The sequence below is a fragment of the Petaurus breviceps genome, unplaced genomic scaffold, assembly GCF_028583685.1.
Source record: "Petaurus breviceps papuanus isolate PSGF00001 unplaced genomic scaffold, PetGlider_PUasm1.0 454, whole genome shotgun sequence".
Classification (NCBI taxonomy): Eukaryota; Metazoa; Chordata; class Mammalia; order Diprotodontia; family Petauridae; genus Petaurus; species Petaurus breviceps.
In genome coordinates this window covers 645729-661619 of record NW_027186342.1, presented here as the reverse complement: position 1 = coordinate 661619, position 15891 = coordinate 645729, and the positions used below count along the sequence as shown (strand labels likewise).

General features: G+C 43.0%; 1 protein-coding gene across 1 annotated transcript; it reads left to right on the top strand.

Moving 5' to 3' along the window:
• The first annotated feature begins 2567 nt into the window (after positions 1–2567).
• On the top strand, positions 2568–15891 carry LOC138171620 (keratin, type II cytoskeletal 71-like). Its single transcript, XM_069101157.1, has 9 exons — positions 2568–3032; positions 5689–5903; positions 7566–7626; positions 8415–8510; positions 9917–10081; positions 11315–11440; positions 13095–13315; positions 14657–14691; positions 15644–15891. Exons 1-9 carry the CDS (start codon positions 2568–2570, stop codon positions 15856–15858), a joined length of 1599 nt encoding a protein of 532 aa, XP_068957258.1. The 3' UTR covers positions 15859–15891.

The following is a 15891-nucleotide window of genomic DNA, read 5'->3' as shown; positions in this document are numbered from 1 at the left end:
CTTAAAGAAAGCTAAGAATTCTAGAAGAGAGAGATGAAAGGGGAAGATCATTCTAGCCTTGGCCACATTCCACACCTCTTCCCTAATTCCCCTCCTGAATTTCCTCCTTTGTCTTCCCCTGTTCTCCACTTGAGTATCTTCTGTCTTCTTCCTTTATTTTCTCCTTAAATCTTTCCATCTTCCTTTTTTCGTCCTCTCTCTGATTCTTCTTCGTTTATTTCCAGAGCTCCCTCCACTCATTTCCTGGACCTCTTACATCTTCCTCCATCATTAATTTTATGTCTACTCCATTTTTGTCTTCTACTAAGGCATCAAACCCCCTTCATCCTCCTTCTCTGTTCTCTCTAGGTATAGCTCCTTTCCATGTTATTAGTCTCTCCTTCTTGGGGTCAGGTGAGTCTTGTTCTTTTTGAATTGGTAGGTAAGATATAGCTTCTTTGTTGGAGAAGAAAATGGCAAACCTCTACAATATCTTTGCCAAGAAAACCCCACGAGTGGTATGGTCCATGGAGTCATGAAGAACCAGACATGATGAATTGAACCACCACCACCATCACAATGATAGGTTAAGTAGAGGTGGGAGTCTGTCATGAAAAAAATGTGGGAGCACAAATTTAGGCATCTTGGTTTGTATAACCAGAAGTTAACCTTCACACAGAGGTTCTGATCCAATCGCTTAGCAATCATTCATTAAGCACCTGCTACATGCCAAGCCTTATACTAGATGCTGGCATTACAAAGAAGAAATAATAAACAAGGGAAAACAACATGCCTATGTGTAGCAATATGCCAAATAGATCTAAGATAGTTTTGGGAGGAGGATGTGGGTATCAGAAGAGGTTGTGTGTAGGAGGTAGCACTTGACCTGAACCTTAGAGGAAGAAAAGGCTTCTAAGAGATAGAAATAAGGAGTCAGTACCTTCCAGGCATGGAGGAAGGTCGGTACAAAGACAAGGAGGTGGGAGATGGAGGAGTATGTGCAGGGAACTTCAAGAAGGCCAGTTGAAGCCTGGTTTAGGATAGTGGGAGCTAGAATTGGGAAGGACTTTAGTCTAGGAGCTTTAATAATTTTTGTTTGTGTCATGGACCCTTTTGCTGGTCTGGTGTTGTTCATATTTCATTTTCAAAGAAGAACAATGATAACACAGGGTGATATCTAGTCTCTTGATTGAACTGGATTTGTGAGGCCAAGTTGCACAGTTATCAGCCTCAGTCTCTATTCCAGAGTCATCAATTTCCAGTGGCAGAACAGAAATCAAGACAACTGGTGATGGCCCAGGATGCAGTGGATGACCTTGGAATCTTCAAAGCCTGATCAAGCTCTAAGCCCTGCACAGTGCCTGAATTGGCTGCCTTCATGGCCTCTGGAGCAAATTGTTTCCAAGTACCTATTTCACCAGGGGAAGGTCTTCCATGCTTGGAGGTAGATGTCCTCCTCACTCACTGCCCATCTTGAGTTCTGTTGGTTACCTTCAACCTGGTCTGCCAAGATGGTTTTATCAGATTGAGGCTTCTACATGACATGCTAAGGCTTCTTGGAGCCATAGATGAGAGTGAAGGTGAAGGTGGACAACAAAGGTGGATGAGCAAAGGGCTCAGAGAGCCCTCACACTGTAGGTGCTGGTCCTCTCTGAATACCTCACACACCCCATAGTGCAATTCCTTTACAAAGGGAACCGACTATATTGAAATACAATTATCAAAATATTTGAAAAAAAAAACAAGTTTACATATCACAGATCTTTAACAGTCCTTCATAGAACCCTCTCAATAGTTCAACTCACTTTACAGATGAGGAAACTGAGACCAAGGGAGCTTAAATGATTTGTCCAAGTTGGTAGAACCAGAATTCAAAGTAAACTCTTACGACTTTCCATTAGAGTTCTTTCTACTGCATCAAGCTTCCTTCTCCTTATCACTCAATAACTAGGAAATAGGCGAGGATTCCTCATTTTCCCCAAATGAGAATGGGGCATTTTTCCAGGGGGAGTCGAGGGGAAGTTTGGACAATTGGCATTTTCTCAGTGGTTAGGATGCCTGAACCTCTATTCAGCAGCTTGCTCTCCTGGGGAATGGCCTACCTAGCCTGCTCAGGGGAAGTCATCCCATGGAGATAGAGGGAATTCACCTCTGCCTGTGCACCAGTGGCTCTGTCCCCTATCACCCCAGAGAAGGAACTAAGGACCTGGAAAAGAACAACCAGGAGGAAAAAGCAACAGCTCCATCCCCTTAACTCAACTCCCTTGGAGGAGAATTGGTCTCTGGGCTAATTACTCTATGACAGCAAGTTAATTAGATAAGACCCAAATTATATGAGCAAGGCTTGCAAGCCCAGCAATTTGAGTGTTTCATGTTGTTTCAGAGATGGGGAGGCTCAGCAGAGAGAAAATGATTTCTTGCTCCCAGGCAAACCAAACCCATGAATTAATGCCTGGACTGCCCCTTTAGAGTGCTAGCCTGGGTGTTGAACACATATAAGGGGATAGGTGGAGGTCTTTCACACCACTGGACTGGGATTCCCAAGCTTTGCTCTCCTCCTGCTGCATCCAAGTACCATCTCCACCAACATGAGTCGCCAATTCAACTGCAAACCAGGAGTCTACACCAAGGGAGGCTTCAGTGGCTGCTCAGCTGTGCTCTCTGGGGTTACCAGCAGCAAACTGGGGAGCTCTTCCTCTTACCAGGCAAGAAACAAAGGGCTTGGGGGAAACTTTGGCAGCCGAAGCCTCTACAGCCTACGGGGGACCCGGAATATCTCATTCAATGTGGCTGGTGGAAATGGATTGAATGGGACTTATGGTTTGAGCAGGGGCCGGCCAAGTGGTTTTGCTGGAAGCATGTTTGGCAGTGTGGCCCTAGGACCTGCGTGCCCATCGGTATGCCCACCGGGGGGCATTCATCAGGTGACTGTTAACGAGAATCTCTTGGCTCCACTCAATGTGGAACTGGACCCCGAGATCCAGAGAGTGAGAACCCAGGAACGGGAGCAGATGAAGGCACTCAACAACAAGTTCGCCTCTTTCATTGATAAGGTGAGTTTGACATAAGTTGGGGGTAATGGTGATTAACTAGTTTTTAAAACATTTTTTTCAGTTGTAGCAGGAAGATCTAAGGTTAGACTTTGGGAGGGACTTCCCAAACAGAGTAGTTGTTGCATTTAATCAAAACATGTATCCCAGCAACAAAGTGAATTGGTTGAGTTTTTTCTTGATGTTTTTATAAAAGGGTTTCTAGGGAGAATATAAAAGCTAGATCTGCTAGATTATCTCAGCCCCTGTCCTGAGAATCTTGTCCTGAGAAACAAGAACTGGGAGAGCTAAGGGGAAAAAGAAATGTAGACCTTAATCTTAAGGTTTATCTTGGTACCAAGTTTCAGCTCCTAGGCCATCGAAGAGAAAAGTACATGAGAAACAATTCTCTCCCATAGCCTTCCCAGAAAAACCAAGGAAGCACTGGGACCTTCCCCCTATTTCCAACTATGTCTCCTTTCATGGGACCCAGGATTCAAGCCATGTGTACTTCTCAAGCACCATAATTTCTGGAATTACCCTTCCATGGAGTAGGAGTTTAAGTGAATTAGATATGACCTCATGGAAGGGTAAGGAGAAAGGGGACTATGAAGAACAGTAAATGTCTGCTATAAAGGACCATAGGAGGTCACCTGGTCTAATTATCCCCCTGCCTCCAGGCAGGTATCATGGTCCATAGTTTTACAGATGAGAGTAAAAGTGACTAATGACTTGTCACACTACCAGTAGAGAGGGCAAGGCAATCCGGGCTTTTGCCTTCTGTACAGGGCTCCTTTCCCTTTACCAGGGAAGGGGGAGGGAATACGTATTTACATAGCCTCTACTAATGTGTCAGGCACTGTGCTAAGCTTTATCTTGGTGCCAGGATTCAGCTCCTATGCCATCATAGAGAAAAGTTCATGAGATTCTCTCCCATAGCCTTCCTAGAAAAACCAAGGAAGCATTGGGACCTGCTTTTTACAAATATCATCCCATTTGCTTCTCGCAACAACCCTGGAAGGTGGGTGCCATTATTATCCTCATTTTACAGCTGAGGAAACTGAGGCAAACTAAAGTTAAGTGACTTCCCCAGGGTCATGCAGCTAGTAAGTGTCTGAGACCAGAACTGAATTCTGATCTTCCTGACTCTAATCTACTACGCCACCAGCTGTCTCCACCTCAGGGCAATAGACCTTTGCAATAGTGTGCAAGGCAGGATCTATTGGTCTGTCTCTAATCTCCACCTGAACTTTGCCAACACTAGCTTCCTGAGTTGTATGGAATCCCAGATTCTTAATTCTGTTGGTAGGTTCACTACCTATTGGTTGACCTCGGCCCTACTCCTATAGCCAATTAGAGAGGGATGTGAAGAGGTCCTCATTCTGCACTGAAATCTCATTCTGCTCTTATGGAGGATTTCAGAGCAAGTTACGGGGGGGGGGGTGCAAACCCTGTGGAATTAGGAAGGTCTAAGAATCAAGAAAGATAAACCTGGGCACTTCTCATGTTTCCTAGGCCAGGGGATAATCCGGAGGAACAGACAAGCCACAAATTATTTTTTATTGACAATGGAGTGTCTGTCTCTAATATAGGCTGTGTATCCTCCAAAGCAGACAGCTAGTAGGGATTTCAACTTCAATTCTTCAGCCAGATGTTCTCCGTAAGCCAGACACTTGACAGTGTGGAACCGAATAGTCCGTGAAGCATAGCTTACCTTGGGTCAAGTTGGTTTTGTGGCTGGTTTTCAGCAGCTGGAGAAGTCCCCTCGGCAGCTCAGGAAATAAGATACTTGGTGGATTGAATGGCACAGAAAGAGGGGCAGTGTGGTCCGATGGAAAGAGGTCTGGATTTCTGAGCTGAGCTGAATTCCAGCTGAATTCATTTTTTTTCTGGGCTTCTTTTCCTCATACATACAACGAAGGAGTAAGACCAGATTACTTAGAAGGTCTCTTCCAGTTCTAAGTAAACTCTTGATCATATATGTGAAGATTAGGCATTTTGTGGATTATTTTTAATCATAGACAAGGTAAGAATGTTAGATATTATCTAAAAGAAACCATCTAACCTAATCCCCTCGTTTTTACAGCTAGGGAAGTTGAGTCCCAGGGAAGCAAATTGACTAATGTCAATGTTGAATCCTAGGCTGAAGCTCATCTCTAATCTCCAGCACCACCATCTATATGCCTTCTAGTATACTCCTAGTGTCTCTGAAAATAGAAAACAAAAAATAATATATAATATATTTTATATATTTATATATATGTATAATAATATACATTTTATATATACATTTATATATATGTATAATAATATACATAATATAACTCAAATATTCCAAAATCAAAGTGTTCTCCTCCTTTCTCTCCTCCTTTGACCTTTACTAAAGGAAAAGAGAGGCAGGGAAGTCTTGATCTATCTGTTTTACATGAGAGGGGAGCTGAGACTAATAGCAAAATGACATGTAGGAATCACCAATGGATTTAAATTATGCCGGCATCCCAGGACTATGGAGATTTCAGTGCTGACCCAACTAAGATATATTCTCTGCCTTAGAAGTTAAAGAGAGATACATGGTGTTTTGAGGGATCGAGACTATCATCTTGCTTGTTTCAGCCACCCTCATAACCTGGGTAAATAGGATCTCCCCAAGTAGGTTCTAACTTCTGGGGTTTGGTTTTAGGTGCGGTTCCTAGAACAACAGAACCAGGTGCTGGAGACCAAGTGGAACTTGCTGCAGCAGCTGGACCTCAGCAACTGTAAGAACAACCTGGAGCCCATTTACGAGGGCCACATCAGCAACCTGAGGAGGCAGCTGGAAGCCCTGTCAGGGGACAGGGTGAGACTGGACTCTGAGCTGAGGAACTTGCGGGATGTTGTGGAGGATTTTAAGAAGAGGTGAGAAGGGAAGTGAGCCCTGTGGACTGGGTATCTGGACCCCGGAGACTGAATTCAGTCCTGCAGAACTGGGCCAGTTCAGCACAGATCAGGGCATCTTCATCAGTTTCTGCAAGGGAAGCTTGAGTTGTTTAGGGGTTCAGGAGAAGGCTAGTGGTGCCCCTAGTGTTAATGCCAGAGTAACATCATGTAGGATGTCAGCAATTCCTAGAACTGCCCTAGCCTGGCATAGGGAGATATCATGCCTGTTGGGCAGTGGTTGTTATGGTTATTTCTGTACTCTGTCTACACCTAAAACCTGGGTGATCATAAGGCAGAGAAAGAAGTAGCATGAGATGGTCATTGGACTGGGAGCTCCTTTGAGTTTTCATATTTGCCATTAATTGTACATTATAATATTCCGTTCCACTCATGTACTGTAATTTGTTTAGACATTCCTTATTTGATGTACATCATTTTGTTTCCAGTTTTTTTTGCAACCACAAAAAGTGTTACTCATTCTTATACTTTGGTGTACGAGGGACTTTGCTTTATGTATTTGAATTCCTTAGGGATATAAGCCTATGGAACTTTTGATTAAAGGGTCTAGAAATTTTAATACCTTCCCCTCTTCACTTAGTTTTATCCAAAATTCCAAATAGTCTTATAGAATGGTTGAGCCAATTCAACAATCTGTGTGTCTGTTTCCCCATGGACTTTTTAGCACAATTTCCTTCTTTTACCATTTTTTTCCAGTTTTCTGAGTGTCAAATGTTGTTCTGATTTTCATTTCTCTTACTATTAGTGCTTTGAAGTAATCTTTCCTATGGTTGTTAATAGCTTGCAATTTTTCTTTTGAGAGCTATTTGTTCATATCCTTATTGAGTTCATAATTTGTTGAAAAGCAGTTCTTGGTCCTTTATATTTGTGTAAATTCCCTATATGGCTTGGATTTCATGCCTGTATCAGAAACATTTGAAAAAAATACTTTTTTTTCCTCACACAACAATTTCCTTTTTTTGGTCTTAGCTACATTGATTTTGTTCCTGTAAAAACCTTTTAATATAATCAAAGTTACCTATTTTATGTTTTGTGATCTCTAACCCTTATCTGATTAAGAATTCTCCCCTAGTCATAGGCATTAAAGATAACCCCATTGATTTTCCTCCAATCTTTTTTTTTATGATGTGACTCATTGATTTAAGTTAAGGATCCATTTGAAATCTATTGTGGCATATGGTGTAGGATGATGGTCTAGACCTATTTGTACTAATAATAATCTTCCTTTTTAGTTGTTGTGAGTACAGAGCCCTGGTTTTCTCTTCCTTTTGTGTCTCCTTCTAAGGATCTGGTTAGGGCTGTGCACATAAGGGCATTCTAGAAAGTGTATAGGGGCATCTAGCTAGGTTGGATAGAATGCTGAGCCTGGAGTCAGGAAGACTCCCTCTCCATGAGTTCAATTCTGACCTCGGACACTTACTAGCTGTGTGAACCTGGGCAAGTCACTTAACTATATTTGTCATAGTTTCCTCATCTGTAAAATGAGCTGGGGAAAGAAATGGCAAATCACTCCAGTATCTTTGCCAAGAAAACCCCAAATGGGGTCATGAAGTGTTGGACATAACTGAACACAACTGAACAACAGAAGAAAGTATATTCACTGACAAGCTATTCCCCTTCCAGGTACGAAGAGGAGATCAACAGAAGGACAGCTACAGAAAATGAATTTGTGCTGCTCAAAAAGGTGAGCTGGAAGAGGCCTCTGAGGTCATGGGTGGGCTGACATCTCCCTGATCCTTAATGTCACTCACTATGAACTGTTTCAGTATCAATGAGTGTAGAGGGGAGAAGAGGTCATGATGAAAACTCCAGAAAAGATAAAGTTTTTAGGGGAGGCAGAGGCGGAAGAGGACTTCAGAAATATTTTCAGGCATATGAGGATTTCCCTAAAACATTAATCTGGAGTCCATGAATAGATTTCAGGGGATCTATGAACTTCAGGGGGGAAATAAAATACGTCTTTATTTACACTAACCTCTAACTGAAATTTAGCATTTCATGCAAGTATTCAAAATAGTATTCTGAAAAAAGGTTCATAGGCTTCACCACACTACAAAAGGGGGTCCACGACACACATGATATAGTAAGGATATCCTAGCTTGCCTAGGCAAATCTTTCCTGAGAACCAATGGAAAGAGACTTTCATTACATCAAGAAGGACATGGATTAGGCTACAGGAAGGACTTCTAAGCTATCAGTAACATTAAGAAGGCAGTTGGGGATATTTCTTCCAGGGAAGAGCTGCCCTGTCAAATCCAGGTTCCTTGCCTTTAGAGTCTTGTTTTTCCCACTATGCCATGATGGCTGCTAGAGGACCTCTACCATTTCCTTGAGACCCTTTGCAACCTAGCACTGGAGAAAGGAGCCCAGTTCTATCTCTTGACACTAGGTGACTGGAACTTGAGGAGAAGTCTCTGCTTATGAAGGACAGGCAGTAATTGGAGAATCTTTTGCGGGGGGTGTCTCTCCTAGGATGTGGATGCTGCTTACACAAATAAAGTTGAGCTACAAGCTAAGGTAGAATCCCTGGACCAAGAGACCAAGTTCCTGAAGTGTCTGTTTGAAGCGGTAAGTGCTCACTGTAAACAACATCCTCATTTTTCCCATACTCACCTTCCAAACTGAATGAAGAACAGTGAGGGGAAGTAGATTCTAGCTTTAAATAAATAAAAACTTTCTAAAAATCAGAACTATCTCCAAGTGGAATGGGTGGCTGAATGACCCCTCTCAGGCATATTATAGAAGGAATTCTTTCAGGCATGGACCTGATGACCAGTGAGGTTTCACATGTACTATGTTGTGCTGGATGCCAGAACATACAACCTACTTTCAGAAAATTTACAAGTGAAGATAGAATTATGGGAACACATGTGCAAATCAGTCAATATATCTATAAACATTTTTTAAAATCACATATCCCCACCAAATTTTTTTAGCATGTATACCCAATATATGGTATTTACTTATTTATAAATTATATGACAAATTATTATTATAATAATGTGTATTTTTATAAATCTTACACAAAACTATAAATTTTAAAAAGGGTAAGATAAAGATGAAATAACAATTGATCTTAGACACAGTAGGAAACCACTGGAGTTTATTAAGTAGGGGAATGACATGGTGTGAGCTGCACTTTAGGAAAATTTCTCTGACAATAGGGCAGAGAGTGGAGTGACTTAAGCCAGGAGACATATTCAGGTAGTCCAGGAGACTTTAACTATTACAGTCACCCAGGTGAACTGATTAAGTGTGTGATTAATGAGGGTAGAGAGTAGAGAGGAGGGGACAGGTTCCAGACATGTGGAGGTAGAGATGACAAGATCTGGCAAGGGATTGGACTTGTGGAGTGAGTGAGGAGGTGAGGGTGATGCCAAGGTTATGAACTTAGGGACTGGGTGTATGGTGACTGAAGTTAGGGTGGGTTAGGGTGAGTGAAAGAACATGTAGTGCTCTTCATAGGAATAGGGAAGCTTTGAAGAGGAGTGGATTTGAGGGGAAAGATCATGTCATTCCATATGGGATCGGTTGAAACCCAGCCCTTTCTGCTCATTTTGTGCCTCTCCGCTCCCCACGTGAGAGGAGAGCAGGTTGGGTTTCTTGAGGATATTGAAGCATTTGTATGGGGTCCTACTGGGGAGCCAACTCTTTATGACTTATTCCTGGAAGGAGAGACCATCCGAGATTTTGGTCTTTAGATACTGCCTAGTGGTCAGATGTATTCTTGACAATTGGAGAGCAATTTCTGCTCTAATGATGGAAGAGGAATAGGGGCTGAGGAAAAGGACTCTTCTTGAAGGCAATGAAGAATTGAACCAATGGCCTTTTGGGCAAAGTACACTTTTTGAATTTTGATGGGGAAGAAGGAAAATTGCTTCCTGGAATTTGTTCCACCTCTTTAGGAGAGAGGTCATTCAACCTTGGCCCGTAAGAGGGCTCTCACTCTGAGGCTATCTTTGTACCCATGGCAGGAGATTGCTCAAATCCAGTCCCACATCAGTGACACATCTGTCATCCTCTCCATGGACAATAACCGAGAACTGAACTTGGATAGCATCATTGATGAAGTCAGAGGCAAATATGAGGAGATTGCCATGAAAAGCAAGACTGATGCCGAGAACTTGTACCAGACCAAGGTGAGTTTAGGGGTGGCTTTAAGGGTGGTTTCAGTGAGTGTAGAGGCATGTGATCTGTGTCCTCAGGGGCATCCTAACATTTCCCATGGGGAAGGGGAGAGGGTGGAACAGCCTACCATATCCCACCCTCTGCAAGGCTCCAATAATCCCCAGAAACATTTCTCTCTCTTCTGTGACATAGCATCATGTGGGTCTCTCTAGCTTAGAGAGCATGATTTCTAACATTTTTGTGGGGGAGGGGGAAATGAATTTATGGTTCTGAGGGTTTAGAAACATTCCTTGACTTCTGACAGTCATGGAGAATAAAAGTGCTGACAATCAGACAGCAGCCACTGATCTGAGAAGAATCAGAGAGTCAGTTTCAATTCAATTCAATCAACATTTGTCAAGCATTTTTGCTATGTTCAAACTTCCATGACAGGCACTGACAGAGATCAAGTGTTTACATAAGACACTTTCCTTGCCCTCATGGAGCTTTCAGGCTGTGGGAGGCGGGGTACTCCCACAGAGAGAGCTAAAACACAAACGATTATGTGATAAGGAAAAGGAAAAAGTTCTATGTGACGTCCAAGGATCATGGCTGTTCTTCACTAGGGGGATAAAGGAAGGCTTCCTGGAGGAGGTAGTGGCATTTAGACTGGGTTTTGAACTATGGGTAAAAATTCAACAAGTTAAAAGGGTGGCTTGGCAGGAATAGGTCACAGACTGAGCAAAAGCCAGCAGGTGAGTTTGAAACTGTCCTCTACAGTTTGACTTAATCTCACAAGAGGCTTTCCAAATCCTATTGGGCTTTCAGGTATTTTTTTTTTTTGCTTTTTGGAAGGGGGAAGGCAGAGCAATTCGGGTTAAATGGCTTGCCCAAGGTCACATGGCTAGTTTTGAGTTAAGTGTCTGAGACCAGATTTGAACTCAGGTCCTCCTGACTCCAGGGCCGGTGCTCTATTCACTGTTCCACCTAGCCACCCCAGACCTTCAAATTTTGCTCAAGTTTTATCTGAATGTCCCAAGGAGCATCCCTCTCTTGGGCTGAGATTCCATTTTTATTAGACTTTCTGCCTGATTTCCTAAACTTGTAGTCCCCAGTTTGTTTTCAAAGCTGGTGTTAATCCATATAATGTGAACCCCATAACTCCAAAGATAGCAGAGAGAGGAGAGTGTAGGGTTCAGTTCTTCACTCAGGGGAGAGAAGCAAGAAGAATATGTTGTCAATGAGTTCTGCTTTGTGGTCCTAAGTTCCAGGAACTGCAGTTGGTGGCTGGCCGACATGGGGATGACCTCAAACAAACGAAGAATGAGATCTCAGAACTGAGTCGACTCATCCAGAGGCTTCGCTCAGAGATTGAGAATGTGAAGAAGCAGGTAAGGTGGATTGGCTGCCTCTGGTCCAATGGCCAGTTGTGATGGGGGAGAAGTTGAGTTCTGATAGTCAACATGTTATGTCTCTTACTCAACAAAGAATGGGTCAGTGAAATCAAGATCTCAAGTAGTTTGGAGCTAAACATCTTTAGGAGCCACTTATTACAGGTGAATTTGAGAAGATTAAGGAGGGAGATAAAAACTCTTCAAATTACTGATGGAAGGTGCCACATATGCAGAGCCTTCCTTCCTTCCTTCCTTCTTTCCTTCCTTCGTTCCTTCCTTCCTTCCTTCCTTCCTTCCTTCCTTCCTTCCTTCCTTCCTTCCTTCCTTCCTTCCTTCCTCCCTCCCTTCCATTTATTGAATTATTACTATGCATTTCAGCTTATGCTGGGCTCTGAAATGACATATAAGAGATGTAAAAGGAGACAAGGTAGTACAACAGAAAGATGACTGACTTGGAAGTCAGAAGTCCTGTGTTCAAATTCTGCTTCCCATGCTTACTACCTGTATGACATTTGACACATCACTTAAACTCTATGAGTCTCAGCTTCATTTGTAAAATGGGGAAATGGATTAGAAGGCCCCTAAGCTCCTTTGCAGTCCTGTGACCCATGACTCTATGATTGATAATGTGAAGGGGCTGGACTAGGTTGCTTCTAAGGTCCCTTCCAGCTCAAGATCTATCTGTCTGTTTATCTATCTATTTATCTGACACAGTGCCTGTCATCTAAGATCTTACCATCTAGAACCCCACCCCATGAATCTAGAATTCCAGCACAGGAATCTAGAATTCAAGGGCATAGATCCAGGATGCCAGTACTTGGATCTAGAATCCTAGTGTATTAATCTAGGACCCTGGTCACTAATCTAGGATCCTAGTACATGGATCTAGAGTCCTAGCAGATGAATCTAGGTTCATCTTATTCAGTCCCCTAATTTTACAGAGGGGAAGATCAGGTCCAGTTTTAATGGTGGGAATTCCAGGTAGAAATTTAGGGTTGGGGTTAAGGTTAGTTTAAGAGAATGTTCAGCAGCATGATGGGATAAACCATAAAAGGGAGCCTTGAACATGCCATTATTTTAAGTCTATCATTACAAATGGCAGAACAGGAAAAAAGAGACTTCCATTTTAGGCTATGTTTTCATTAGTATCTAAAGCTGGAAAGAGCCTCTGGCACAGTCTCTCATTTCACAGGAAACTGAGACCCAGAGAACTTTACCCAAGGTCACACAAGTAATATGTTTTAGTAAGCAGTAGTTTTAAGAGCTGGAGTTTAAACCTAGGAGCTCTGACTCCAAGTCTTGAATTCCATTTTTATCTGCTTTTTTGGGAGGGCAATTGGGGTTAAGTGACTTGCCCAGGGTCACACTGCTAGTTTTTGTGTAGTCTTTAATTCTTTACATCAAATACCCCCTCTATCTGACTTCCAATGCAATGCTGTTTTAAAGAATTCCTCAGGTCTATTGGGAAAACAAATGAGACAATGTCATCCCATGGGGTTGTTGGCATCTCTGTCCCCAGGAATCTTTAGGAATGGGAAGTATGGTTAAGGAAGACAGAGTTGCCTGTAATCAAGGGGATGACTTAGATACTTCCTTCCTCCTTCCTCTCACCTCCCCAAATCTTGTGACACTTTCAATTCTATCCCTGCAGTGCTCCAATCTGGAGTTGGCCATTGCTGATGCTGAACAACGAGGAGACAGTGCCCTGAAAGATGCCCGGGCCAAATTGGAGGAGCTGGAGAGTGCCCTACACACTTCCAAGGAAGAGCTGGCCCGCCTATTGCGGGAATACCAGGAACTGATGAGCGTCAAGCTGTCCCTCGATGTTGAGATTGCCACCTACAAGAAGCTATTGGAAAGTGAAGAGTGCAGGTAAGGGCTAATTTCCATATGTAGACTAATTAGCTCTATGAAGCACACCTTACATTTAGGAAGAAAGGAATGAGAAAAGGAAATTCATCCTAATCTGGTGATGATGATATTCCAATTTTCAGGGAAACAACATTAGAACCCTTCTCTTCAGAGGGAGGCAGAGAATCTTGGTTTATTGGTTTGGAATTCTGAGGTCATGTCCACACTTTCTCAAAAATGGGAGTTTTCAATTCAGCTCACTAAACATATACAAGGCACACACAATGTGCAAGTCCCTATCCTAGGTCCTAGGTCCTATATCAGGACAAGAATAAACCATTCCTGGCTTCAAGCAGCCTCTAATCTATTAAGGGGATAGAGAGGTAGAGAAAGGCAACTCTTAAATAGATGATCTGCTGACTGGCTTCACTGGTCACCATGGCTCCAGGTCTCCATATTACACATCTCTGCCCTGAACTGCTTGTCCTGGGACACCATCAGCTAGTTCTTTTAAACAATGCACCTTCTGTACAACTTAGAACAGTCGTTGAGAGTTGCCAATAGTACCCACAAGTTATGAGACTTGCCCTGGCTTAGATAGCCAGGATGTGTCAGAGTCAGGAATTGTACGCAGATCTTCCTGACTCCAAAGTCAGCTCTTTAGTCATGGTGTTGACACCATGCTGTGATAAGACATGTACACAAATAATGATAGTGAAAGTAAAATTGAGGAGGTAGAGAATCCAAAAAAATTTGAGATATAAGCAAAGGGAGTGGGAAGTCAAGAAAGACTTCCTGGAGGAGGTGGCACCTGAGATGAGGTCAAAGTTCCTGAGAGATGAGGAGTCAGTGTATGCTAGGCCTGGGGAAGTTGGAGAATGACACTGGTAGCACTCATTACCGAATGAATGTCAATGGCCCTCTGCTTCAGGAATGGTACCCAATGCTCCATTTGGTCATGATAGTGTTGAAAGCAACATGTGGTTAAGTCAGTTATTCTGAGTGACTCAGATATTTCTCAGACCAGTAAGGTGGGGGTTGTAATTCTTTCTTTCTTTTTTTTTTTGCCATTTGGAGGCAATTGGGGTTAAGTAACTTGCCCAAGGTTACACGGCTAGTTTGTGTGTGTGTGTGTGTGTGTGTGTGTGTGTGTGTGTGTGTGTGTGTGTGTGTGTTAAGTGTCTGAGGCCGGAACCAAACTCAGGTCCTCCTGACTCCAGGGCCGGTGCCTTACTCACTATGCCACCTAGCCGCCCCCTTGTAATTATTTCTTATTAGACTTTTATTCAACCCCCAAGGAGAATTTGGAGGTGAAACTCTTGTTTGGACTACGGACTTATCATGTTGTTTTCTTCTTTATAGGATGTCTGGAGAATTCCCATCTTCTGTCAGCATCTGTAAGTACCTTAAATGTGGGGCCATAGTTATAAACACAGAGCCCTGTGAGGTGGGGAGTGAAAATTATATTATTCCCATGTTGTTGATGTAGAAACTGAGAGAAAAAAGAGAGGCAAGTCACTTTCTCAAGGTCAAATAGCTAGTTAATGGCAGAATTAGGACAAAAACTCAAATTACCTAAGTCCAGTTCTGTCTACCAGATCATTTCACCTTTGCTTCATGAGAATTTACAGTCAGGTAGAAGTACCACTTCTACACAAACACTTTGCAAAGCTTAAAATGATAAACAAGTATTAAGTTTTAATTATGGCTAGCACTGTTACTAGAGTATTACTACATTGCTACAGGAGGGAAAGGAGGGAATGGAGACAAAGCCTAGGAAGCCATCTAGGAGACTAAGAGAAGAGAATAAATAGTTTTTTCTGTCAACTAGAGGCTAAGACCAGAGAAATGGTCAGAAAAGTGTTAAGGTCAAGTTATTATAGAAGAATAATCAGAAGTCCATGGTAATAGATTGGATAGATGAAGACTCTTGTAGGAGTCAAGAAAGTCTATCCTCTAGGTGCTTTCCTGGGGAAAGAGGGAATCCTTAACTTGAACTACTTCCCCTGTCAAATGTTGCTTTGTGAGCTGGTCTCTAAGGGGATAGACCCAGGTCTAAGAGGGCTGCAGTAGAAACTTGAAAGAGCTCCGGTCCTGGTTCTGAGAATCACTAGCATCATGTTGAACAGATTACATGGTCTCTGAGATTGCTTCCACATCTATCAGATGTGCCTTAGCTCCCAGAGTTGTGGTGAGGGAAGTCCTTTATATCCCTTAGAGCACTCTACAAATGGGATGTAGGTTTGTACTCATTCTGGCCCTGGGTTGGGTGGGAGTCTGGGGGAGGGACATGTCCTACATGATAGGGCTTCTCAGGGATAACCTGACATTCTGGTTCTCTGCTTGAAGCTGTCATCAGCAGTACCAGTGGAAGCAGTGGTTATGGCTACCGGCCGAGCTCTGTCAGCGGTGGCTACTTGGCTTCCAGTGGGTCCTGTATGTCTGGAGTCTGCAGCACACGATCCAGGGATGGCAAGAACCAAGGTTCCAGCATCAGTGACTACAAGGACCCCCTGAGCAAATCCTCTACTCTGGGCTCTCCCATCAGGAAAACCAGCCGATAGATGATCTGCTGACTGGCTTCACTGGTCACCACG